The sequence below is a fragment of the Lepisosteus platostomus genome, chromosome 22 (assembly GCF_059453375.1).
Source record: "Lepisosteus platostomus isolate fLepPlt1 chromosome 22, fLepPlt1.hap1, whole genome shotgun sequence".
NCBI lineage: Eukaryota > Metazoa > Chordata > Actinopteri > Semionotiformes > Lepisosteidae > Lepisosteus > Lepisosteus platostomus.
This window is the reverse complement of record NC_142632.1, coordinates 7,062,757-7,088,718: the sequence shown is the minus strand read 5'-3', so window position 1 is coordinate 7,088,718 and position 25,962 is coordinate 7,062,757. Positions and strand designations below refer to the sequence as shown.

The following is a 25,962-nucleotide window of genomic DNA, read 5'->3' as shown; positions in this document are numbered from 1 at the left end:
TGAGCTCCTCCAGTCAGGACAGGAGGGTCTACTGTACACAGAGAGTGGCGGGGGTGTGGAACAAAGCCGATACCCTGGCTTCTCTCCAGACACAGCTGGGTGAGCTCCTCCAGTCAGGACAGGAGGCTCTACTGTACACAGAGAGTGGCGGGGGTGTGGAACAAAGCTGATACCCTGGCTTCTCTCAGGACACAGCTGGGTGAGCTCCTCCAGTCATGACAGGAGGCTCTTCTGTACACAGAGGGGGGCGGGGGTGGGGAACAAGCCACCCAGCTGTGTGGCTCCGCCCCCTCCCCTCTGTGACTCTTCTTGTCTCGGCAGGACGATTGACCGACAGAGATGCCGCACGGCCGTGCGCTGTCGCAGCAGGACCCGGGCCCGGCGAGGCGTCGTAAGTCCACCCCTCCCGCCCGCCGTCCAGCGTCCAGCGTCCAGCCCTCCTCCGACTGGCCTCTCCGCCCCCAGCAGCGCTCGCTGTATTATAATAATAATAATAATAAACTTCACTGATAGAGCACCTTTCACACACATAGCAGCGCAAAGCGCTTGACAGACCAGGTCTCACGGTAACACCTCCAGACGAGAAGAGACACTTCCAGTGGTGATCTTGACTGAGGACACGCCTTGGCTCAAGAGACAGGGTCGCGGGTCCGAGGAAAACCAAGCTGCAGGTCCATTATGGCCTTCTGAGTGCACAGATTGCCTCTGAGCGTCCCACACTCTTCCTGGACACACTGTAGAGACTCACCTGTCCAGACTCTTACTGGACTCACTGTACACACTCACCTGTCCAGACTCTTACTGGACACACTGTACACACTCACCTGTCCAGACTCTCACTGGAGACACTTTAGAGACTCACCTGTCCAGACTCTTACTGGACACACTGTACACACTCACCTGTCCAGACTCTCACTGGACACACTGTAGAGACTCACCTGTCCAGACTCTTACTGGACACACTGGTCTGACTCACCTGTCCAGACTCTCACTGGACACACTGTACACACTCACCTGTCCAGACTCTCACTGGACACACTGTACACACTCACCTGTCCACACTCTCACTGGACACACTGTCGAGACTGCCCAAGGCCCCTAGTCTCGACACGACTGGGCTGGGCTATGTGGTCAGAGCTGTCTCGGAGATGGGCTTTTTGGCGTCTTCACAGGTCACACCGGTCAGGCCGAACCCGGACTGGCAGCGGGAGAGGTCCCGGCCCAAGTCCCGGTGCTTTTCCGTAAGTCTGACCCGGTCGCCTTCCGCGAGACTGGACCGGCCGCCCTGTGGTGGGCCCGGTGCCCCACATCTACCCTACAGCTCCCCACACTGACCCCTAAACTCCCGATACCCTACAGCTCCCCACACTGACCCCTAAACTCCCGATACCCTACAGCTCCCCACACTGACCCCTTAACTCCCGATACCCTACAGCTCCCCACACACTGACCCCTAAACTCCCGATACCCTACAGCTCCCCACACACTGACCCCTAAACTCCATATACCCTACAGCTCCCCACTCTAACCCCCACAGTCCTGATGGCCAAGAGGTCTCTGCTTGCTGTAGTGATTGAGTGAGCTCTGTGGACCTGACCTCTGTCTTGTGTCCTCGTTTCCAGCGTCTCCTAGTGGTCCGGCATTTCACCAGAGCTGAAGGTGAGATCTGGGGAGGAGACAGAGCACCCCCTAACACCCCTGAGCTGGGTTACAGGGTAAGACAGCTTCTTACTGTTGGACACACCTGTCCACACTCTTACTGGACACACTGGACACACTCGCCTGTCCAGACTCTTACTGGACACACTGGACACACTCACCTGTCCAGACTCTCACTGGACACACTGTCCACACTCACTGGACACACTGTGCACTCTCACCTGTCCACACTCTCACTGGACACACTGTCCACATTCACCTGTCCACACTCACTGGACACACTGTCCACTCTCACCTGTCCACACTCTCACTGGACACACTGTACACACTCACCTGTCCACACTCACTGGACACACTGTCCACTCTCACCTGTCCACACTCTCACTGGACACACTGTAGAGACTCACCTGTCCAGACTCTTACTGGACACACTGTACACACTCACCTGTCCAGGCGTAGTCTCTGCTCCTCATCCCCCCTGCGTTGTGTCTCCCCCTTTCCCCGCTGGACAGAATCCCGTGGTGTCTTCGTGCTTCCCCGAGCTCGTCCAGAAGCTGGAGAGGGCGGCCGAGCTGCAGCTGGAGCTCCCGGAGTCGCCCGGCTCGTCCTGCTCGGGCTCGCCCGGCTCGTTCCGCTCGGTGTCCCCCCCCTCCTCACCCGAGAGCCCCCTCCGCTCCCCGCCCCCGCCCCCACCCCCCCCCTCCGGCCCCCTCAGGCCCCTGCCCGCCCCGCCCCGCCGCCCCCCCTTCCTCCCCGCCATGCCCCTCGAGCCCCCCCTGCTGCCCGGGGCGGTGCCCCTGCCCCTGCCCCCACCCGTCCTGCCCCCCATCGCCTGCCCGGCCCCGCCAGGCCCCGCCTGGGGCTCCCCGGTGCGGAGGGCAAGGAGAGAGGCTGAGATGTCTGACGAGGCAAGTGGGGCAGAGTCTGTCCGTCTGTCCGTCCATCTGTCTGTCCGCCCATCTGTCCTTCTGTCCGTCTATCCTTCAGTCCATCTGTCCTTCTGTCCATCTGTCTTTCTGTCTTTTTCTGTCTTTCTGTCCATCAGTCCATATGTCCTTTTCTCTGTCTCTGTCATCTGTCCATCTGCACTTCTCTCTTTCTGTCTTTCTGTCCTTCTGTCTGAGTCTCTGTGTCTGTCCCTCTCTCCCTGTCTCTCTCCCTCTCTCTTTCCATGTCTCCCTGCTCTCTGTCTGTCCTGCTTTGTCCCAGCTGGGCCTGTCTCCCTGTGTCTCTCCGTGTGTCTCCCTGCTCTCTGTCTGTCCTGCGTTGTCCCAGCTGGGTCTCTCTCCCTGTGTCTCTCTGTGTCTCCCTGCTCTCTGTCTGTCCTGCGTTGTCCCAGCTGGGCCTGTCTCCCTGTGTCTCTCCGTGTGTCTCCCTGCTCTCTGTCTGTCCTGCATTGTCCCAGCTGGGTCTCTCTCCCTGTTTCTCTTCGTGTGTCTCCCTGTCTGTCTCTCTGTCTGTCCTGCGTTGTCCCAGCTGGGCCTGTCTCACCGGCTCTCTGCCTTCAGCTCTGTTCGCCGATGTCCCGCCAGCCCGTCTCTCTCTCAGCCTGTCTCTTGACTTGCAGGAGGAAGAGGAGGTGGAGACAGTTCCTCTGGCAGGAGAGAGGAAGGAGGTCAGTGCTGGTCCCACCCTGCCTCCTGTCCTGTCTGTGGTGGAGTTTCGCCGTCTTGTCTGTCCCTGGGTCTCAGTGTCTCTCTCTCTTTCAGCCCTGTCGGTCAGTGTCTCTCTCGGCCTGCTGTCTGTCCCTGCCTCTCTGTCTCTCTCTCTTTCAGCCCTGTCTCTCAGTCTGTCTGTCCCTCGATCTCAGTGTCTCTCTCTCGGCCTGCTGTCTGTCTGTCCCTGCCTCTCTGTCTCTCTCTCTTTCAGCCCTGTCTGTCTGTGTCTCTCTCCTCCTCCTCTCTGTCCTGTGGTGTCCAGGCAGTGTGTCTCTCTCCTCCTCCTCTCTGTCCTGTGGTGTCCAGAGGGTCAGTATTAGTGGGCTACACCCAGGCTCACTCACTGCGAGTGTGATCTCAGCAGAGTCTCTGTGCTCTTGGGACACTTGACTCACCTGTCTCTCTCTTTCTCTCCCTGTGCTGTCCCTCTCCTGCCCTCTCTCTCCCTCCTCGGACTCCAGCTGGAGGAGGTCCAATCACCACCTCCTGTGAGACAGAAGAAAAAGAAGGTGGGTAATGCTCTGATCCTCTCTTTACTCCTGTCCAGTGTCCAGTCAGGGTGTCTGTATGAACACCTCTCTCTCTCTGTGCAGTGTTCATGTACTGGAGTGTCCAGTCAGTCAGGGTGTCTGTGTGAACCCCTCTCTCTCTCAGTGCAGTGTTCATGTACTGGAGTGTCCAGTCAGTGTGTCTGTATGAACCCCTCTCTCTCTCAGTGCAGTGTTCATGTACTGGAGTGTCTAGTCAGTGTGTTTGTATGAACCTCTCTCTCTCTCAGTGCAGTGTTCATGTACTGGAGTGTCCAGTCAGTGTGTCTGTATGAACCCCTCTCTCTCTCTCAGTGCAGTGTTCATGTCCTGGAGTGTCTAGTCAGTGTGTTTGTATGAACCCCTCTCTCTCAGTGCAGTGTTCATGTCCTGGAGTGTCCAGTCCGACTCTTAACGTGACTCTCCTGTCTCTGCTTCAGAAGCGCTGTTGCGTCTTTTTGAAGTCCCTGAGCTGCGTGTCAGTGGAGACAGAAGATCAGGACGAGCCGATGGAGGCGGCGGAGACCGTAGCTCAGGAGAGGAAGAGCGAGGGAGAGGAGGAGCAGGCTGCCGGGAAGGACAAGAAGAGGAAGAGGAGGTGCAGGTGAGCAGACAGGGGGGCGCCGCCCGGTAGTGTCTGTGATTCAAGGAGGAGTCTCCTCTTGCTGTTTGATGTCATGGTGACGTCTGTGTCTTTGTCCCTCACAACTGCAATAACAATTTTCTTTCCAGGTTCCTTTCCTGGTTCTGTGCCTGCTAAGATCTGGACTGGACTAGACTGGACTGGAGTGGACCGGAGCTGAGGGACCCCAGACTGGACTGGACTGGAGCCTAGGGACAATAGCCTGGACTGGACCGGAGCTGAGAGACACCAGACTGGACTGGACTGGAGCTGAGGGACCCCAGACTGTGCTGGACCGAAGCTGAGGGACCCCAGTCTGGACTGAAGCTGAGGGACCCCAGACTGTGCTGGACCGAAGCTGAGGGACCCCAGTTTGTGCTGGACCGAAGCTGAGGGACCCCAGTCTGTGGTGGGCCAAAGCTGAGGGACACCAGACTGTGCTGGACCGAAGCTGAGGGACCCCAGACTGTGCTGGACTGAAGCTGAGGGACCCCAGTCTGGACTGGACCGAAGCTGAGGGACACCAGACTGGACTGGACTGGAGCTGAGGGACCCCAGTCTGTGCTGGACCGAACCTGAGGGACCCGAGACTGTGCTGGACCGAAGCTGAGGGACCCCAGTCTGGACTGCACTGGAGCTGAGGGACACCAGACTGGACTAAAGCTGAGGGGCCCCAGACTGGACATGACTGGAGCCGAGGGGCCCCAGACTGGACTGGACTGGAGCTGAGGGATACCAGACTGGATTGGACTGGAGCTGAGGGACACCAGACTGGACTGGACTTTTGTAAAGCATCAATAAAATGTTTTTTAAAAAAATCTGTTTAGCTTTTGGTTTTTTCCCTCCCCCCCCCCCCAGGGTTGCTGCTGGGAGAGGTGTGAGTGGGGCCAGCAGGGGGCGCTCTCACCCTGCGGTCTGTGTGGGTCCTGATGCCCCAGTATAGTGAAGGGGGACACTGGACTGTAAACAGGCGCTGTCCTTCGGATGAGACGTCAAACCGAGGTCCTGACTCTCTGTGCTCATTAACAATCCCGGGGTGTCTCTGGAGAAGAGTAGGGGTGTTACCCCAGTGTCCTGGCCTGATTCCCCCCCTGGTCTTGACCTATCATGGCCTCCTAATCACCCCCCCTCTCTGAACTGGCTCCATCCCTCTGCTCTCCTCCCCACTGAGAGCTGCTGTGTGCAGAACGGACTGGAGCATCATCCAGGTGGGGGCTGCACACTGGGGGGGCTGGAGGGGATCACCCTGACCTGGGAGGAGCTCTGAGTGGAGGGTCCAGACTTATTAATTATTATTGTTATTCGTGCTGCACTGGGCTTCAGTCCTGGCAGTGAGAGGGGGACTCTGTGATCAGTACAGATACTTATGACTGTCTAATAATACACGATACAAATGGAAAACAGGGTAGCGCTGTAGTTTTCACAACCCGGACTCGGGAAGGTACAGGTCTTCTCCCTTCGTCCGGAGCAATGTGAGAGGTCACCCCCTCGGGGCGCAGTATCCCCGATGCATCCCCCCACCACCACCACCCAAAACGACACACACTTCTGTGATGATTGGGAGACCCCGGTTCGACCAGCCCCTGCGGTGGAGGAAACGACCCGCTGGAGAGAACACGCAGACGGGTCACCTCGGCATTTATTCCAACAGCAAAACAACACCAGAGAGAAACGGTCTCCGAAAGAGAAGCGTACACCGGGAAAAACACGACGGGTCATTACAAATGGAAATAGGAGTTCTTTTTTTCTTTTTTTTCCGGACGTCAGTTGTATCGTGTCCTGGTGAATTCTCCCGTTTCGAACGGAGTTTAATGTCGCGTTTCTACTTTATTAGAGAGAGGCACTGAACTTTGGGGAACGTGACATCCACCCAGTATTACTAGTAGGTTGATAAATACAAATGTTCTTTTTCCCCCCGTATTATACCTCGCGAAATATAACGATGGCCAACTCCTTAAGTCGAAATTTAAACCCTTCTCACGCTACAAGACTCCGGACGTTTCCTTTTTTGTCCTCTTTGGCCTCCAAAATAAAAAAAAAACTGGGATCCATCGTGGCGTTGCCAAACTAAAACGTCAACCACTTTTCGGGCTTTCGTGCTGTCCATGATGAAACCATCATGGTTGTGTAAGGATACGTTACGTCACAGACCGGCGGCGCTCGAACGTGAGGAGTGTCGTTACGTTTTTGAAACGGGCATGTCAGACAAGATCTCTGACAAGATCTCTGAAAAACCCAAACCTGTAAGATTCAATTTCAATTCCGTTTTTTTATATAGCGCCTTTCACAACAAGAATGCCCCAAGGCCCCGAACAAAGGAGTTGTTCCACACCCCCGCCACCCTCTGTGTACAGTAGAGCCCCCCTGTCCTGACTGGAGGAACTCACCCAGCTGTGTCTTGAGAGAAGCCAGGGTATCGGCTTCAACCACAGGGCTGGACAGGGCTGGGTCTGGACACGATGCCGTGGGTCGGAGCGTGCGATGTCTTCCTCGTTAGTATAGTGGCAAGTATCCCCGCCTGTCACGCGGGAGACCGGGGTTCGATTCCCCGACGGGGAGTAGCTTTTCTTTCACCTCCTTAGAGAAAGGACTGCCTTTCACTTCTCTGTTTTCTAACACAGCGTCGTGCACCTTTTCATTGCTCTCGCTTTCAGAGCCTCCGCACGGCACACGACTCGACATCAGGAAGCACATTGAAGTGAAAGCAGGGAGCGCTGCGACATGCACTGTGCAGATCCCGCCACACTAAGAGGTGAGTGGGTCTGTTCGATCCACAAAGAACGCTTTGATAAGCGTCAAAGGCAAGTCATTCCGAGTTGGTCGTTTGTGTTTTCCGTTCAGACGCGAAATGCTGAAATGATCTCTCGGCTCCTCGGTTGTCATTTCTGCTCCGTAAAGGAATCACAGCACGAGTCGGCTTCCAGCACGGTGGGTCGGGACACGATGCCGGGGGTCGGAGAGAGCGATGTCTTCCTCGTTAGTAGTGGACCTGTCACCTGTCCCCACCTGTCACGCGGGAGACCGGGGTACATCAGGACGCGCATTGAAGTGAAAGCAGGATGCGCTGTGACATGCACTGTGCAGATCCCGCCACACTAAGAGGTGAGTGGGTCTGTTCGATCCACAAAGAACGCTTTGATAAGCGTCAAAGGCAAGTCATTCCGAGTTGGTCGTTTGTGTTTTCCGTTCAGACGCGAAATGCTGAAATGATCTCTCGGCTCCTCGGTTGTCATTTCTGCTCCGTAAAGGAATCACAGCACGAGTCGGCTTCCAGCACGGTGGGTGGGTACACGATGCCGGGGGTCGGAGAGAGCGATGTCTTCCTCGTTAGTATAGGACCTGTCACGTGGACCTGTCACCTGTCCCCACCTGTCACGCGGGAGACCGGGGTACATCAGGACGCGCATTGAAGTGACAGCAGGCGCTGTGACATGCACTGTGCAGATCCCGCCACACTAAGAGGTGAGTGGGTCTGTTCGATCAAAGTGCTAGGCGAATCCCCAATCCCCTTTTGTGCGTGGCGACAAAAGAAGTCTGCTTCCGCCCAGTTTCGAACCGGGGACCTTTTGCGTGTGAGGCAAACGTGATAACCATTACACTACGGAAACGGTGGTAAGAGGTGCCCAGCGGCCCAGCGCTGAGCTTCGTCAATGCGATTCAGCTGCTTCCAGTGCCTTTATTGGAGTGCGCTGATGGACCGTGCTCTCTCTCCAGAGACCAGCACGCCTGTCATGGACGGAGCAGGAAAGGCGGCGCCACATTCTACAGCCCTCTCCACGCAATCGACGAAATCGGGCTACTGAAGTGGAGAAAATCGCCTCTCCAGAAAGTGCAAATATCATCTTGGAGAGTATAAATCCTATTGCCGAAGGTCAGCCCTGTCTACCAGAGTAACCCTCCCACCTCCTGCAGCGATGGTCAGCTCGTCTCACACGCGAGAAGTTTCGGTTGGAAACAAGCGCCCCCTCTTCTCGCACGTTTTGCACGTTCGAGTAGTTTTAATGCGGCTCCTTCGTACACGGTGCTAATCTTTTGGAAAGCAGGATTCAAAACTGACACGTTCCTATACCGGGAGTTGAACCCAGGCCACGTGGGTGAAAACCAGGAATCCTAACTGCTCGACCATATGGGAGCGAACAACCCCGCTGTTCCGGGCATCATGCAAGCAAACTACATAAATATGAGAAAACACGCAAGAGGTGTCACTCAGAGTGTCGAAGGGTCGATGTATACTGGGGCTCAGTTGAAATGCAACGTCAGGACTTTTCCGAATTATGTCACACGAAGAGAGCACAGCCTTTTCCGCCCTGCCACGTGTGTCTCGGTATCTCTCCGTGATCGTATAGTGGTCAGTACTTTGCGTTGTGGCCGCCACAACCCCGGTTCGAGTCGGGTTCACGGTAGAATAGGGGCGTCTGCTTTTACTACATGCACAAATGAAGGCAAAAAAAAGTCAATCGACGTGAACGAACTGCGCTTTGCAGAGGAGTACTGCCTGACTGGATCGTTGATGAACGACAGAGGCCACTCCGACCTCTTCTCGGTTTTCTTCAATGACTTACTTAGGATCTTCTTCACATTCGCCCATGCATGGGAACCCAGTTACACCAAAGCAAACGCAGGAAAGTGCAATTCAAGCAGAGACCAGGAGGGACTTGTTTACACCGAGAGTGGTCGGCGAATGGAACAGTGCGCCCAGCCCTGTTGCTGGAGCCGATTCTTGATGAGATCTTGGGCTCACTAAGAAGCCCCCGCTGGATGCTAATCTTTCTTTTGTTCTTGCAGGTCCTGCGCTGCTTTTGAGCCGACAGAGCTCGTCCTGGTCTGTCGGCACAGCCCAATTGCAAATGATCGGCTCCGCGTACAGAAGGAACGTGCGTTTGGTACAAGAGTGCATGAAGGCACCGGAAACACATTGGGAACAAATGACCGGTCGCTCAAGACCTCTGTGAAGTACAGGAGCGTGCAAAAAGAGGAGGCTGTTCCCGTCCGGTTTCAAACTGGGGATTTTTCGCGTGTGAGGCGAACGTGATAACCGCTGCACTACGGAAACGGTGTGAAAAGGGACCCACCGGCAGTGAGTATTCAACCTTATTGCATTACTGCTCCCAACCAGTTGATATCAATTTAATTCCTAAGGGTTATGTACTTGTTTTAAGTATCTCATGTAGAAGTTGTAAACAAGTTCAATTACGAAATGGTCTAAATGAATGATATACCGAACTTATGTCCTCTTGATATGTGTAACTCTTTGTAACTGAATGAATTTATATCTTTTGTATTCTGATAACCCAGACGATAAGATCTGTTAGGTTTGAATGCATATTCTATATATTAACAAATGTATCCTCGTGTATTAGTACCTGTGTGTGCGTTGTTTGAGTTATGTCGCATGGTTGGATTCTAAGACCATTAAAAGAATCAATTGTGTGATTTACTGCCACAAAAATAATTGTCCCAGTAAATGCCCAAACCCCTACAGAACTGGTGCCTCGTGAGAGAACACTACAACAGTGTGTGATATCCTGTCCCAGCCTGTGGAGCAGACAGCGAGCCTGTCTCTTAATAATCCTAATAATACAGTGTGTGATTCCCTGCCCCAGCCAGAGGAACAGACAGTGAACCTGTCTCTCAATAATAATACAGTGTGTGATCTCCTGTCCCAGCCTGGGGAACACTGAGGCTGTCTCTCAATACGAATAATACAGTGTGTGATATCCTGCCCCAGCCTGAGGAACAGACAGTGAGCCTGTCTCTCAATAATAATAATACAGTGTGTGATTTCCTGTCCCAGCCTGGGGAACAGTGAACCAGATACTCAATAATAATAATACAGTGTGTGATCTCCTGTCTCAGCCTGGGGAGCACTGAGCCCGTCTCTCAATAATAATAATACAGTGTCTGATCTCCTTTCCCAACCTGAGGAACAGACAGGAGTGAGCCAGTCTCTCAATAATAATAAAGCAGATTATGATCTGCTGTCCCAGCCTAAGGAACAGTCAGGAAAGAGCAGGTCTCTCTATAATAATAATACAGTTTGTGATCTCCTGTCCCAGCCTGAGGAACAGACAGTGAGCCTGTCTCTCAATAATAATTGCGCCTCCTGTCCCAGCCTGGGGAACAGTGAGCTTGTCTCTCAATAATAATAATAATACAGTTTGAACTCCTGTCCCAGCCTGAGGAACAGTGAGCCTGTCTCTCAATAATAAAAATACAATGTGTGATCTCCTGTCCCAGCCTGGGGAACACAGAGGCTTTCTCTCAATACTAATAATACAGTGTGTGATATCCTACCCTAGCCTGAGGAACAGACAGTGAGCCTGTCTCTCAATAATAATAATAGAGTGTGTGATTTCCTGTCCCAGCCTGAGGAACAGACTGTGAGCCTCTCTCAGTAATAATAATCCAGTGTGTGATCTTCTGTTCAAGCCCAAGCGAAGACACAGTGAGCCTATCTGTCAATAATAGTAATACAGTGTGTGATCTCTTGTCCCATTCTGAGGAACAGACAGTCAGCCTATCTGTCAATAATAATAATACAGTGTGTGATCTCCTGTCCCAGCCTGAGAAACAGACAATGAGCCTGTCTCTCAATAATAATAATACAGCATGTGATCTCCTGTCCCAGCCTGAGGAACAGACAGTGAGCCTGCCTCTCAATAACAAGCCAATGTGTGATCTCCTGTCCCAGCCTGAGGAACAGAGAGTGAGCCTGTCTCTCAATAATAATACAGTGTGTGATCCTCTGTCCCAGCCTGAGGAACAGACAGTCAGCCTATCTGTCAATAATAATAATACAATATGTGATGTCCTGTCTCAGCCTGTGGAACAGAGAGTAAGCCTGTCTCTCACTAATAATAATACAGTGTGTGATCTCCTGTCCCAGCCTGGGGAACAGTGAGCCAGACTCTCAGTAATAATAATACAGTGTGATCTACTGTCCCAGCATGAGGAACAGTGAGCCTGTCTCTCAATAATAATAATACAGTATGTGACCAACTGTCCCAGACTGAGGAAAAGACAGTGAGTCTGTCTTTCAATAATAATAATACAGTGTGAATTCCTGTCTCAGTTTGTGGAACATACTGTGAGCCTGTCTCTCTTTAATAATAATATAATGTATGACCTCCTGTCCCAGCCTGGGGAACATACAGTGAGCCTGTCTCACTATAATAATAATACAGTGTCTGATCTCCTGTCCCAGCCTGAGGAACAATAAGCCTGTCAATCAATAATAATACAGTATGTGATGTCCTGTCTCCGCCTGAGGAACAGAGAGTAAGCCTGTCTCTCAATAATAATAATTCAGTGTGGGATCTCCTGTCCCAGCCTGAGGAACAAACAGTGAGCCTGTCTCAAAATAATAATAATTCAGTGTGGGATCTCCTGTCCCAGCCTGAGGAACAAACAGTGAGCCTGTCTCAAAATAATAATAATACAGTGTGGGATCTCCTGTCCCAGCCTGGGGAACAGTGTGCCAGACTCTCAATAATATTAATAATAATAATACAATGTGATCTACTGTCCCAGATTGAGGAACAGACAGTGAGCCTGTCTCAATAATAATACAGTGTGTGACCATCTGTCCCAGACCGAGGAAAAGACAGTGAGTCTGTCTCTAAATAATTATAATAATACAGTGTGGGATGTCCTGTCCCAGCCTGGGGAACAGACAGTGAGCCTGTCTCTCAATAATAATAATACAGTGTGTGATCTCCTGTCCCAGACTGAGGAACAGACAGTGAGACTGTCTCTCAATAATTATAATAATACTGTGTGAGCTCCTGACCCAGCCTGGGGAACATACAGTGAGCCTGTCTCTCTATAATAATAATTCAGTGTGGGATCTCCTGTCCAACTCTGAGGAACAGACAGTGAGCCTGTCTCTAAATAATAATAATACAGTGTGTGATCCTCTGTCCCAGCCTGAGGAACAGACAGTGAGCTTGTCTCTCAATAATAATAATACAGTGTGTGATCTCCTGTCCCAGCCTGAGGAACAGTGAGCCTGTCAATCATTAATAATACAGTATGTGATGTCCTGTCTCAGCTTGAGGAACAGAGAGTAAGCCTGTCTCTCAATAATAATAATACAGTGTGGGATCTCCTGTCCCAGCCTGAGGTACAGACAGTGAGCCTGTCTCTCAATAATAATATAGTGTGTGACCACCTTCTGTGGTCTGTTTCAAATCCGCCCGCGATGAGACACCGAGGAGAAATGAAGAGCCCCAGTCGCGCTAGAAAATCACCCGGGAAAGAGACTTTCAATGTAGGAAAAAAAAGTCGTTAGTAACAGACATAATATGTTTCTTTTGTTTTTTTAATCGCTGCGATGTGTGACTAAGCCCATACGACTAAGAGTTGCCCCCTTTGTCTAGATCTCCACTCTCTGAATAAAGAAGTGTCGTATGGCCCTGACACCCACCCCTCCATTCTCTGCATAAAGCAGTGTCGTCAGGCCCTGACATCCCACCCCTGCCACTCTCTGCGTAAATAAGTATCGTCAGGCCCTGACATCCCACCCCTGCCACTCCCTGCGTAAAGAAGTGTCGTATGGCCCTGACATCACACCCCCACCACTCTCTGCGGAAAGCACTGTCATATAGCCCTGACACCCAACCCTCCACTCTCTGCATTAAGCACTGTCGTATAGCCCTGACACCCACCCCTCCACTCTGAATAAAGCAGTGTCGTCAGGCCCTGACATCCCACCCCCGCCACTGTCTACGTAAAGTAGTATCGTCAGGGCCTGACATCCCACTCCCGCCACTCTCTGTGTAAAGTAGTGTCATATGGCCCTGACACCAATCCCTCCACTCTCTGCATAAAGCAGTGTCTTATGGCTCTGAAACCCTCCCCTCCACTCTCTACATAAAGCAGTGTTGTCAAGCCCTGACATCCCTCCCCCGCCACTCTCTGTGTAAAGCACTGTCGTATGGCCCTGACATCACACCCCCACCACTCTCTGCGTAAAGCACTGCCGTATAACCCTGACACCCACCCCTCCACACTCTGCGTTAAGCTGTGTTGTCAGGCCCTGATATCCCACCCCCGCCACTCTCTGTGTAAAGCAGTGTCATATGGCCCTGACATCACACCCCCATCACTCTCTGTGTAAAGCACTGCTGTATGGCCCTGACATCACACCCCCACCACTCTCTGCGGAAAGCACTGTCATATAGCCCTGACACCCACCCCTCCATTTTTTGCATAAAGCAGTGTCGTCAAGCCCTGCCACTCTCTGCGTAAAGAAGTGTCGTATGGCCCTGACATCCCACCCCCACCACTAACTGTGTAAAGTAGTATCGTCAGGCCCTGACATCCCACCCCTGCCACTCCCTGCGTAAAGAAGTGTCGTATGGCCCTGACATCACACCCCCACCACTCTCTGCCGAAAGCACTGTCGTATAGCCCTGACATCCCACCCCTCCACTCTCTGCATAAAGCAGTGTCGTCAAGCCCTGACATCCCACCCCCACCACTCTCTGTGTAAAGCAGTGTCATATGGCCCTGACATCCTAGCCCCGCCACTCTCTGTGTAAAGCAGTGTCATATGGCCCTGACATCCCACCCCCACCACTCTCTGTGTAAAGCACTGTCGTATAGCCTTGACACCCACCTCTCCACTCTCTGTGTAAAGCAGTGTCATCTAGCCCTGACATCCCACCCCCTCCACTCTCTGAATAAAGAAGTGTCGTATGGCCCTGACACCCACCCCTCCATTCTCTGCATAAAGCAGTGTCGTCGGGCCCTGACATCCCACCCCTCCACTCTCTGCGTAATGCGGTATCGTCAGGCCTTGACATCCAACCCCCGCCACTCTCTGCGTAAAGCAGACATGTTACAGACATTTACAACAAACACATATTATAAAATATTGACATATACTGTAGGCGGCTGGAGCATTATTGGGAGACAGACTCACTGTTCCTCAGGCTGTGACAGGAGATCACATACTGGGCTGCCAGATCAACTGAGTTCCCTCCTCCCTCTCCCAGTAGGATTGGGACCCGTTGTGATTCTGGCAGGTGTGGGAACTCTGGGATTAGATTACTGAATTTCGGGAAGAATGTTTCTCTAATCCCAGAGTATCTGTCACAGTGCAGTAGGAAGTGCACCTCTGTCTCTATTTCTCCCCGCTGGCAGTGGGAGCACAGCCTGTCCTCTCTGGGCAGCCAGGTCTGCCTGTGTCGCCCAGTTTCTATGACCAGGTTGTGGTCACTGAGCCTGTTCTTCGTCAGGGTCTGTTTCTGTTTGTTATTTTTTATTTTGGTCAAATATTCAGCTAGTGTGTATTGTCTGTTTAAGGTTCTGTAGCATTCCAGTTTATGTTGTGTTTGTGTGTGTGTGTCCCAGTGTGTGAGATATTGCTGTTTGATCTGTGCTGTGATGTGGTTGAGTCTGGGTTGTGATGCTCTAGCAGTGCTGTCCTGAGGCTGGTTAGTGTCGGTGTCACTCACTGCGAGTGTGATTTCAGCAGAGTCTCTGTACTCTTGGGACACTTGACTCACCTGTCTCTCTCTTTCTCTCCCTGTGCTGTCCCTCTCCTGCCCCCTCTCTCCCTCCTCGGACTCCAGCTGGAGGAGGTCCAATCACCACCTCCTGTGAGACAGAAGAAAAATAAGGTGGGTAATGCTCTGATCCTCTCTTTACTCCTGTCCAGTGTCCAGTCAGTGTCCAGTCAGTGTGTCTGTATGAACCCCTCTCTCTCTCTCAGTGCAGTGTTCATGTCCTGGAGTGTCCAGTCCGACTCTTAATGTGACTCTCCTGTCTCTGCTGCAGAATCGCTGGTGCGTCTTTTTAAACTCCCTGAGCTGCGTGTCGGTGGAGACAGATGATCACGACGAGCCCATGGAGGCGGCGGAGACCGTGGGTCAGGAGAGGAAGAGCGAGGGAGAGGAGGAGCAGGCTGCCGGGAAGGACAAGAAGAGGAAGAGGAGGTGCAGGTGAGCAGACAGGGGGGCGCCACCCGGTCGTGTCTGTGATTCAAGGAGGAGTCTCCTCTTGCTGTTTGATGTCATGGTGACGTCTGTGTCTGTGTCCCTCACACCTGCAATAACAATATTCTTTCCAGGTTCCTTTCCTGGTTCTGTGCCAGCTAAGATCTGGACTGGACTAGACTGGACTGGACTGGAGCTGAGGGACGCCAGACTGGACTGCACTGAAGCTGAGGGGCCCCAGACTGGACTGGACAGGAGCTGAGGGACACCAGACTGGACTGGACTGGAGCCTAGGGACACCAGACTGGACTGGACCGGAGCTGAGAGACACCAGACTGGACTGCACCGGAGCTGAGGGGCCCCAGACTGGACTGGACTGGAGCTGAGAGACACCAGACTGGACTGGACTGGAGCTGAGGGACCCCAGTCTGGACTGAAGCTGAGGGACCCCAGACCGTGCTGGACCAAAGCTGAGGGACCCCAGTCTGTGCTGGACCGAAGCTGAGGGACCCCAGTCTGGACTGCACTGGAGCTGAGGGACACCAGGTTGGACTGGAGCTGAGGGGCCCCAGACTGGACTGGACTGAAGCTGAGGGGCCCCATTCTGGACTGGACTGAAGCTGAGGGACCCCAGACCCCAGTCTGGACTGAAGCTTGTAATTTTTGTTCTTTTGTTAAGCATCAATAAAAAATTTTTTAAAAAAATCTGTTTAGCTTTTGGTTTTTTCCCTCCCCCCCCCCCCCAAAGTTGCTGCTGGGAGAGGTGTGAGTGGGGCCAGCAGGGGGCGCTCTCACCCTGCGGTCTGTGTGGGTCTTGATGCCCCAGTATAGTGACGGGGGACACTGGACTGTAAACAGGCGCCGTCCTTCGGATGAGACGTCAAACCAAGGTCCTGACTCTCTGTGCTCGTTAACAATCCCGGGTGTTTCTTGAGAAGAGTAGGGGTGTTACCCCAGTATCCTGGCCTGATTCCCCCCCTGGTCTTGACCCATCATGGCCTCCTAATCACCCCCCCTCTCTGAACTGGCTACATCCCTCTGCTCTCCTCCCCACTGGATCCCCCTGACCTGGGAAGAGCTCTGAGTGGAGAGTCCAGATGGATTAATTATTATTATTATTATTATTCGTGCTGCACTGGGCTTCAGTTCTGGCAGTGAGAGGGGGACTCTGTGATCAGTACAGATACTTATGACTGTATAATAATACACGATAGAAATGGAAAACAGGGTTGCGCTGTGGTCCCTTCGAAACGTTTTGAACTGCCAGAAGAAGTTTTCACAACCCGGACTCGTGAAGGTACAGGTCTTCTCCCATCGTCCTGAGCAAGGTGTATGGTGTCCTGGTGATTTCTCCTGTTTTGAACGGAGTTTAATGTCTTGTTTCTACTTTATTAGAGAGAGGCACTGAACATCCTGTGATGGACTGGTGTCCTGTCCAGGGTGTGTGAGAGTGTGTGTGTCCTGTGATGGACTGCTGTCCTGTCCAGGGTGTGTGAGTGTGTGTGTGTCCTGTGATGGACTGGTGTCCTGTCCAGGGTGTGTGTGTGTACTGTGATGGACTTGTATCCTGTGAAGGACTGGTGTCCTGTCAAGGGTGTGTGTGTGTCCTGTGATGGACTGGTATCCTGTGAAGGACTGGTGTCCTGTCCAGGGTGTGTGTGTGTCCTGTGATGGACTGGTGGATCACAATATTAATTCTCCTCCTTGATTCCCTCCTTCATCGCCAGAGTAAAAGCGGGACACGGCAGTAAAAGCTCAGCCCTGAGGGTGGTGGTCCTCTCGGCCACACGGGGGCGCTGTGGCCCCACGGGGGGGTTATGTTCAAGTCCCGCTGGGAATCGCACCGACGCGGCGGAGTTCGTGAACGTCCCAGACACTAAGAAAACGAGAGAGAGAAAAAAGGTCGTTTTCGGGGTTCAAGAAGCAACCCTGAGATTCAGGGAGTTTCCCCGCTGAGCTTACTCTGCCGAAAACACGCACACGGTTTTATTTTTTTCCCGTGCCCCCCCTCACACAGGCCGTTTCTGTAGCGTGAAGTTGTGTTTTTTTGCGCGGCGGTCGGTGAGGGGCGAAATTGTATTTATTTTTTTACCACGGTTTGAAACAGAAACGGCCGGGTGGTGTTGTAGAGAGGTCGACGTGCCTGGTTTTCCTCGTCTCCGAAGCCCGTTTTTTTGGGGGGGGGTCGTGAGGTCCCACGCAGGGCTCGGAAAAGAAAATGCCGTGTCTTTTCCCCGCAGGACAGGGGGAGGGGGGGGGAACCCGTGTTTTTTGGACGTGGCGTGGCCCGAAATTTCCGCCCTTGGCCGCTAGAGGGGGGTGGAGGTTGGTCTTTCTTTGACTTGGGGGTCGGGGGGGTGCTAATTTCACTGAACCCCACCCCACGGAAACCCGTGTTGGACGTGGGGGTGCTGAATGCGCCCTCGACGTGATTTTGTCTTTAAATTCAAATGCAGCTTTTGTAACCCTTGGGCCAGAAACAGCTGGACCCGTTTCCCCTGCTTGTCCGGGGTGGCGACTACCGGGTTCGTACAGGGACACCCGGCTGGCCGCCGAGAGTTGGAAAAATAAAATGTCCACCCAAAAAAAAACAACATCCGCGAAAAATGTCGGCCATTTTTGTTTTTCGCGGCCGAGCCGTGAGCGCGTCGGGGGCGACGTCACGGGGGCGTCACAATGAGCCGCCTGACGTCACAGAGCGGCGGATTCTAGCGGGGGGCGGCGCCGGAGCCCCGTGAGCTCAGAGGAGTGAAGAGAGAGGAGGAGGAAAGGATTATATATCGCTTTCTAAACACGTGTTAATTCCAAAAAAGATTCGCGGGTTACTTCAACTTCAATCAAATAATAGTTTCAGCTTCAGGTTCGCCCTTAAGTATCCCCGTGAATCGGTAAGTCAGTTAAAAAATGCCGCTGTCGAGAAATAAAATAAGTTGAGAAATAAGTTGTTTTTTTTCCCTGTTACTCCACTCTTATGGGTGTGATCGTGCTGTAAAAAGATATTGAGAGGAGGTGCACCTCTACACAGAGAGTGGTGGGGGTGGGGAACAAGCTGCCCAGCCCTGTGGTTGAAGCCGATACCCTGGCTTCTCTCCAGACACAGCTGGGTGAGCTCCTCCAGTCAGGACAGGAGGGTCTACTGTACACAGAGAGTGGCGGGGGTGTGGAACAAAGCTGATACCCTGGCTTCTCTCAGGACACAGCTGGGTGAGCTCCTCCAGTCATGACAGGAGGCTCTTCTGTACACAGAGGGGGGCGGGGGTGGGGAACAAGCCACCCAGCTGTGTGGCTCCGCCCCCTCCCCTCTGTGACTCTTCTTGTCTCGGCAGGACGATGGACCGACAGAGATGCCGCACGGCCGTGCGCGGTCGCAGCAGGACCCGGGCCCGGCGAGGCGTCGTAAGTCCACCCCTCCCGCCCGCCGTCCAGCGTCCAGCGTCCAGCCCTCCTCCGACTGGCCTCTCCGCCCCCAGCAGCGCTCGCTGTATTATAATAATAATAATAATAAACTTCACTGATAGAGCACCTTTCACACACATAGCAGCGCAAAGCGCTTGACAGACCAGGTCTCACGGTAACACCTCCAGACGAGGAGAGACACTTCCAGTGGTGATCTTGACTGAGGACACGCCTTGGCTCAAGAGACAGGGTCGCGGGTCCGAGGAAAACCAAGCTGCAGGTCCATTATGACCTTCTGAGTGCACAGATTGCCTCTGAACGTCCCACACTCTTCCTGGACACACTGTAGAGACTCACCTGTCCAGACTCTTACTGGACTCATTGTACACACTCACCTGTCCAGACTCTTACTGGACACACTGTACACACTCACCTGTCCAGACTCTCACTGGAGACACTTTAGAGACTCACCTGTCCAGACTCTTACTGGACACACTGTACACACTCACCTGTCCAGACTCTCACTGGACACACTGTAGAGACTCACCTGTCCAGACTCTTACTGGACACACTGTACACACTCACCTGTCCAGACTCTCACTGGACACACTGTAGAGACTCACCTGTCCAGACTCTTACTGGACACACTGGTCTGACTCACCTGTCCAGACTCTCACTGGACACACTGTACACACTCACCTGTCCAGACTCTCACTGGACACACTGTACACACTCACCTGTCCACACTCTCACTGGACACACTGTCAAGACTGCCCAAGGCCCCTAGTCTCGACACGACTGGGCTGGGCTATGTGGTCAGAGCTGTCTCGGAGATGGGCTGTTTGGCGTCTTCACAGGTCACACCGGTCAGGCCGAACCCGGACTGGCAGCGGGAGAGGTCCCGGCCCAAGTCCCGGTGCTTTTCCGTAAGTCTGACCCGGTCGCCTTCCGCGAGACTGGACCGGCCGCCCTGTGGTGGGCCCGGTGCCCCACATCTACCCTACAGCTCCCCACACTGACCCCTAAACTCCCGATACCCTACAGCTCCCCACACTTACCCCTAAACTCCTGATACCCTACATCTCCCCACACTGACCCCTAAACTCCCGATACCCTACAGCTCCCCACACACTGACCCCTAAACTCCCGATACCCTACAGCTCCCCACACTGACCCCTAAACTCCCGATACCCTACAGCTCCCCACTCTGACCCCCACAGTCCTGATGGCCAAGAGGTCTCTGCTTGCTGTAGTGATTGAGTGAGCTCTGTGGACCTGACCTCTGTCTTGTGTCCTCGTTTCCAGCGTCTCCTAGTGGTCCGGCATTTCACCAGAGCTGAAGGTGAGATCTGGGGAGGAGACAGAGCACCCCCTAACACCCCTGAGCTGGGTTACAGGGTAAGACAGCTTCTTACTGTTGGACACACCTGTCCACACTCTTACTGGACACACTGGACACACTCGCCTGTCCAGACTCTTACTGGACACACTGGACACACTCACCTGTCCAGACTCTCACTGGACACACTGTCCACACTCACTGGACACACTGTGCACTCTCACCTGTCCACACTCTCACTGGACACACTGTCCACACTCACCTGTCCACACTCACTGGACACACTGTCCACTCTCACATGTCCACACTCTCACTGGACACACTGTACACACTCACCTGTCCACACTCTCACTGGACACACTGTAGAGACTCACCTGTCCAGACTCTTACTGGACACACTGTACACACTCACCTGTCCAGGCGTAGTCTCTGCTCCTCATCCCCCCTGCGTTGTGTCTCCCCCTTTCCCCGCTGGACAGAATCCCGTGGTGTCTTCGTGCTTCCCCGAGCTCGTCCAGAAGCTGGAGAGGGCGGCCGAGCTGCAGCTGGAGCTCCCGGAGTCGCCCGGCTCGTCCCGCTCGGGCTCGCCCGGCTCGTTCCGCTCGGTGTCCCCCCCCTCCTCACCCGAGAGCCCCCTCCGCTCCCCGCCCCCGCCCCCACCCCCCCCCTCCGGCCCCCTCAGGCCCCTGCCCGCCCCGCCCCGCCGCCCCCCCTTCCTCCCCGCCATGCCCCTCGAGCCCCCCCTGCTGCCCGGGGCGGTGCCCCTGCCCCTGCCCCCGCCCGTCCTGCCCCCCATCGCCTGCCCGGCCCCGCCAGGCCCCGCCTGGGGCTCCCCGGTGCGGAGGGCAAGGAGAGAGGCTGAGATGTCTGACGAGGCAAGTGGGGCAGAGTCTGTCCGTCTGTCCGTCCATCTGTCTGTCCGCCCATCTGTCCTTCTGTCCGTCTATCCTTCAGTCCATCTGTCCTTCTGTCCATCTGTCTTTCTGTCTTTTTCTGTCTTTCTGTCCATCAGTCCATATGTCCTTTTCTCTGTCTCTGTCATCTGTCCATCTGCACTTCTCTCTTTCTGTCTTTCTGTCCTTCTGTCTGAGTCTCTGTGTCTGTCCCTCTCTCCCTGTCTCTCTCCCTCTCTCTTTCCATGTCTCCCTGCTCTCTGTCTGTCCTGCTTTGTCCCAGCTGGGCCTGTCTCCCTGTGTCTCTCCGTGTGTCTCCCTGCTCTCTGTCTGTCCTGCGTTGTCCCAGCTGGGTCTCTCTCCCTGTGTCTCTCTGTGTCTCCCTGCTCTCTGTCTGTCCTGCGTTGTCCCAGCTGGGCCTGTCTCCCTGTGTCTCTCCGTGTGTCTCCCTGCTCTCTGTCTGTCCTGCATTGTCCCAGCTGGGTCTCTCTCCCTGTTTCTCTTCGTGTGTCTCCCTGTCTGTCTCTCTGTCTGTCCTGCGTTGTCCCAGCTGGGCCTGTCTCACCGGCTCTCTGCCTTCAGCTCTGTTCGCCGATGTCCCGCCAGCCCGTCTCTCTCTCAGCCTGTCTCTTGACTTGCAGGAGGAAGAGGAGGTGGAGACAGTTCCTCTGGCAGGAGAGAGGAAGGAGGTCAGTGCTGGTCCCACCCTGCCTCCTGTCCTGTCTGTGGTGGAGTTTCGCCGTCTTGTCTGTCCCTGGGTCTCAGTGTCTCTCTCTCTTTCAGCCCTGTCGGTCAGTGTCTCTCTCGGCCTGCTGTCTGTCCCTGCCTCTCTGTCTCTCTCTCTTTCAGCCCTGTCTCTCAGTCTGTCTGTCCCTCGATCTCAGTGTCTCTCTCTCGGCCTGCTGTCTGTCTGTCCCTGCCTCTCTGTCTCTCTCTCTTTCAGCCCTGTCTGTCTGTGTCTCTCTCCTCCTCCTCTCTGTCCTGTGGTGTCCAGGCAGTGTGTCTCTCTCCTCCTCCTCTCTGTCCTGTGGTGTCCAGAGGGTCAGTATTAGTGGGCTACACCCAGGCTCACTCACTGCGAGTGTGATCTCAGCAGAGTCTCTGTGCTCTTGGGACACTTGACTCACCTGTCTCTCTCTTTCTCTCCCTGTGCTGTCCCTCTCCTGCCCTCTCTCTCCCTCCTCGGACTCCAGCTGGAGGAGGTCCAATCACCACCTCCTGTGAGACAGAAGAAAAAGAAGGTGGGTAATGCTCTGATCCTCTCTTTACTCCTGTCCAGTGTCCAGTCAGGGTGTCTGTATGAACACCTCTCTCTCTCTGTGCAGTGTTCATGTACTGGAGTGTCCAGTCAGTCAGGGTGTCTGTGTGAACCCCTCTCTCTCTCAGTGCAGTGTTCATGTACTGGAGTGTCCAGTCAGTGTGTCTGTATGAACCCCTCTCTCTCTCAGTGCAGTGTTCATGTACTGGAGTGTCTAGTCAGTGTGTTTGTATGAACCTCTCTCTCTCTCAGTGCAGTGTTCATGTACTGGAGTGTCCAGTCAGTGTGTCTGCATGAACCCCTCTCTCTCTCTCAGTGCAGTGTTCATGTCCTGGAGTGTCTAGTCAGTGTGTTTGTATGAACCCCTCTCTCTCAGTGCAGTGTTCATGTCCTGGAGTGTCCAGTCCGACTCTTAACGTGACTCTCCTGTCTCTGCTTCAGAAGCGCTGTTGCGTCTTTTTGAAGTCCCTGAGCTGCGTGTCAGTGGAGACAGAAGATCAGGACGAGCCGATGGAGGCGGCGGAGACCGTAGCTCAGGAGAGGAAGAGCGAGGGAGAGGAGGAGCAGGCTGCCGGGAAGGACAAGAAGAGGAAGAGGAGGTGCAGGTGAGCAGACAGGGGGGCGCCGCCCGGTAGTGTCTGTGATTCAAGGAGGAGTCTCCTCTTGCTGTTTGATGTCATGGTGACGTCTGTGTCTTTGTCCCTCACAACTGCAATAACAATTTTCTTTCCAGGTTCCTTTCCTGGTTCTGTGCCTGCTAAGATCTGGACTGGACTAGACTGGACTGGAGTGGACCGGAGCTGAGGGACCCCAGACTGGACTGGACTGGAGCCTAGGGACAATAGCCTGGACTGGACCGGAGCTGAGAGACACCAGACTGGACTGGACTGGAGCTGAGGGACCCCAGACTGTGCTGGACCGAAGCTGAGGGACCCCAGTCTGGACTGAAGCTGAGGGACCCCAGACTGTGCTGGACCGAAGCTGAGGGACCCCAGTTTGTGCTGGACCGAAGCTGAGGGACCCCAGTCTGTGGTGGGCCAAAGCTGAGGGACACCAGACTGTGCTGGACCGAAGCTGAGGGACCCCAGACTGTGCTGGACTGAAGCTGAGGGACCCCAGTCTGGACTGGACCGAAGCTGAGGGACACCAGACTGGACTGGACTGGAGCTGAGGGACCCCAGTCTGTGCTGGACCGAACCTGAGGGACCCGAGACTGTGCTGGACCGAAGCTGAGGGACCCCAGTCTGGACTGCACTGGAGCTGAGGGACACCAGACTGGACTAAAGCTGAGGGGCCCCAGACTGGACTTGACTGGAGCCGAGGGGCCCCAGACTGGACTGGACTGGAGCTGAGGGATACCAGACTGGATTGGACTGGAGCTGAGGGACACCAGACTGGACTGGACTTTTGTAAAGCATCAATAAAATGTTTTTAAAAAAAATCTGTTTAGCTTTTGGTTTTTTCCCTCCCCCCCCCCCCAGGGTTGCTGCTGGGAGAGGTGTGAGTGGGGCCAGCAGGGGGCGCTCTCACCCTGCGGTCTGTGTGGGTCCTGATGCCCCAGTATAGTGAAGGGGGACACTGGACTGTAAACAGGCGCTGTCCTTCGGATGAGACGTCAAACCGAGGTCCTGACTCTCTGTGCTCATTAACAATCCCGGGGTGTCTCTGGAGAAGAGTAGGGGTGTTACCCCAGTGTCCTGGCCTGATTCCCCCCCTGGTCTTGACCTATCATGGCCTCCTAATCACCCCCCCTCTCTGAACTGGCTCCATCCCTCTGCTCTCCTCCCCACTGAGAGCTGCTGTGTGCAGAACGGACTGGAGCATCATCCAGGTGGGGGCTGCACACTGGGGGGGCTGGAGGGGATCACCCTGACCTGGGAGGAGCTCTGAGTGGAGGGTCCAGACTTATTAATTATTATTGTTATTCGTGCTGCACTGGGCTTCAGTCCTGGCAGTGAGAGGGGGACTCTGTGATCAGTACAGATACTTATGACTGTCTAATAATACACGATACAAATGGAAAACAGGGTAGCGCTGTAGTTTTCACAACCCGGACTCGGGAAGGTACAAGTCTTCTCCCTTCGTCCGGAGCAATGTGAGAGGTCACCCCCTCGGGGCGCAGTATCCCCGATGCATCCCCCCACCACCACCACCCAAAACGACACACACTTCTGTGATGATTGGGAGACCCCGGTTCGACCAGCCCCTGCGGTGGAGGAAACGACCCGCTGGAGAGAACACGCAGACGGGTCACCTCGGCATTTATTCCAACAGCAAAACAACACCAGAGAGAAACGGTCTCCGAAAGAGAAGCGTACACCGGGAAAAACACGACGGGTCATTACAAATGGAAATAGGAGTTCTTTTTTTCTTTTTTTTCCGGACGTCAGTTGTATCGTGTCCTGGTGAATTCTCCCGTTTCGAACGGAGTTTAATGTCGCGTTTCTACTTTATTAGAGAGAGGCACTGAACTTTGGGGAACGTGACATCCACCCAGTATTACTAGTAGGTTGATAAATACAAATGTTCTTTTTCCCCCCGTATTATACCTCGCGAAATATAACGATGGCCAACTCCTTAAGTCGAAATTTAAACCCTTCTCACGCTACAAGACTCCGGACGTTTCCTTTTTTGTCCTCTTTGGCCTCCAAAATAAAAAAAAAACTGGGATCCATCGTGGCGTTGCCAAACTAAAACGTCAACCACTTTTCGGGCTTTCGTGCTGTCCATGATGAAACCATCATGGTTGTGTAAGGATACGTTACGTCACAGACCGGCGGCGCTCGAACGTGAGGAGTGTCGTTACGTTTTTGAAACGGGCATGTCAGACAAGATCTCTGACAAGATCTCTGAAAAACCCAAACCTGTAAGATTCAATTTCAATTCCGTTTTTTTATATAGCGCCTTTCACAACAAGAATGCCCCAAGGCCCCGAACAAAGGAGTTGTTCCACACCCCCGCCACCCTCTGTGTACAGTAGAGCCCCCCTGTCCTGACTGGAGGAACTCACCCAGCTGTGTCTTGAGAGAAGCCAGGGTATCGGCTTCAACCACAGGGCTGGACAGGGCTGGGTCTGGACACGATGCCGTGGGTCGGAGCGTGCGATGTCTTCCTCGTTAGTATAGTGGCAAGTATCCCCGCCTGTCACGCGGGAGACCGGGGTTCGATTCCCCGACGGGGAGTAGCTTTTCTTTCACCTCCTTAGAGAAAGGACTGCCTTTCACTTCTCTGTTTTCTAACACAGCGTCGTGCACCTTTTCATTGCTCTCGCTTTCAGAGCCTCCGCACGGCACACGACTCGACATCAGGAAGCACATTGAAGTGAAAGCAGGGAGCGCTGCGACATGCACTGTGCAGATCCCGCCACACTAAGAGGTGAGTGGGTCTGTTCGATCCACAAAGAACGCTTTGATAAGCGTCAAAGGCAAGTCATTCCGAGTTGGTCGTTTGTGTTTTCCGTTCAGACGCGAAATGCTGAAATGATCTCTCGGCTCCTCGGTTGTCATTTCTGCTCCGTAAAGGAATCACAGCACGAGTCGGCTTCCAGCACGGTGGGTCGGGACACGATGCCGGGGGTCGGAGAGAGCGATGTCTTCCTCGTTAGTAGTGGACCTGTCACCTGTCCCCACCTGTCACGCGGGAGACCGGGGTACATCAGGACGCGCATTGA

At 54.0% G+C, this 25,962-nt stretch overlaps 2 protein-coding genes and 2 non-coding genes across 4 annotated transcripts; all 4 read left to right on the top strand.

Annotated features, from left to right (window-relative positions):
* The first annotated feature begins 2,341 nt into the window (after positions 1–2,341).
* Positions 2,342–5,284, top strand: LOC148643307 (uncharacterized). The gene is made up of 4 exons (XM_088615936.1): positions 2,342–3,274; positions 3,779–3,826; positions 4,285–4,448; positions 4,577–5,284. Exons 1-4 carry the CDS (start codon positions 2,831–2,833, stop codon positions 4,602–4,604), a joined length of 684 nt encoding a protein of 227 aa, XP_088472062.1. The 5' UTR covers positions 2,342–2,830; the 3' UTR covers positions 4,605–5,284.
* A 1,669-nt stretch (positions 5,285–6,953) lies between these two features.
* trnad-guc (transfer RNA aspartic acid (anticodon GUC)) lies at positions 6,954–7,025 on the top strand. The gene has a single exon. It is a non-coding gene; the product is annotated as a tRNA-Asp (tRNA).
* A 9,804-nt stretch (positions 7,026–16,829) lies between these two features.
* Positions 16,830–23,733, top strand: LOC148643305 (uncharacterized). Its single transcript, XM_088616263.1, has 7 exons — positions 16,830–18,802; positions 19,660–19,728; positions 20,108–20,200; positions 21,676–21,723; positions 22,228–22,275; positions 22,734–22,897; positions 23,026–23,733. Exons 1-7 carry the CDS (start codon positions 18,737–18,739, stop codon positions 23,051–23,053), a joined length of 516 nt encoding a protein of 171 aa, XP_088472389.1. The 5' UTR covers positions 16,830–18,736; the 3' UTR covers positions 23,054–23,733.
* Positions 23,734–25,402: 1,669 nt separating this feature from the next.
* Positions 25,403–25,474, top strand: trnad-guc (transfer RNA aspartic acid (anticodon GUC)). The gene has a single exon. It is a non-coding gene; the product is annotated as a tRNA-Asp (tRNA).
* Positions 25,475–25,962: the final 488 nt, after the last annotated feature.

Coding starts and splice junctions, on each gene's coding strand:
- LOC148643307 (XM_088615936.1), top strand. CDS start 2,831: ATGTCTCCCTGCTCTCTGTCTGTCCTGCTTTGTCCCAGCTGGGCCTGT. Junction 3,275..3,778: donor TGGCAGGAGAGAGGAAGGAG/GTCAGTGCTGGT, acceptor CTCGGACTCCAG/CTGGAGGAGGTCCAATCACC. Junction 3,827..4,284: donor TGAGACAGAAGAAAAAGAAG/GTGGGTAATGCT, acceptor TCTCTGCTTCAG/AAGCGCTGTTGCGTCTTTTT.
- LOC148643305 (XM_088616263.1), top strand. CDS start 18,737: ATGGACCGACAGAGATGCCGCACGGCCGTGCGCGGTCGCAGCAGGACC. Junction 19,729..20,107: donor CCAAGTCCCGGTGCTTTTCC/GTAAGTCTGACC, acceptor CCTCGTTTCCAG/CGTCTCCTAGTGGTCCGGCA. Junction 22,898..23,025: donor AAGAGGAAGAGGAGGTGCAG/GTGAGCAGACAG, acceptor TTTTCTTTCCAG/GTTCCTTTCCTGGTTCTGTG.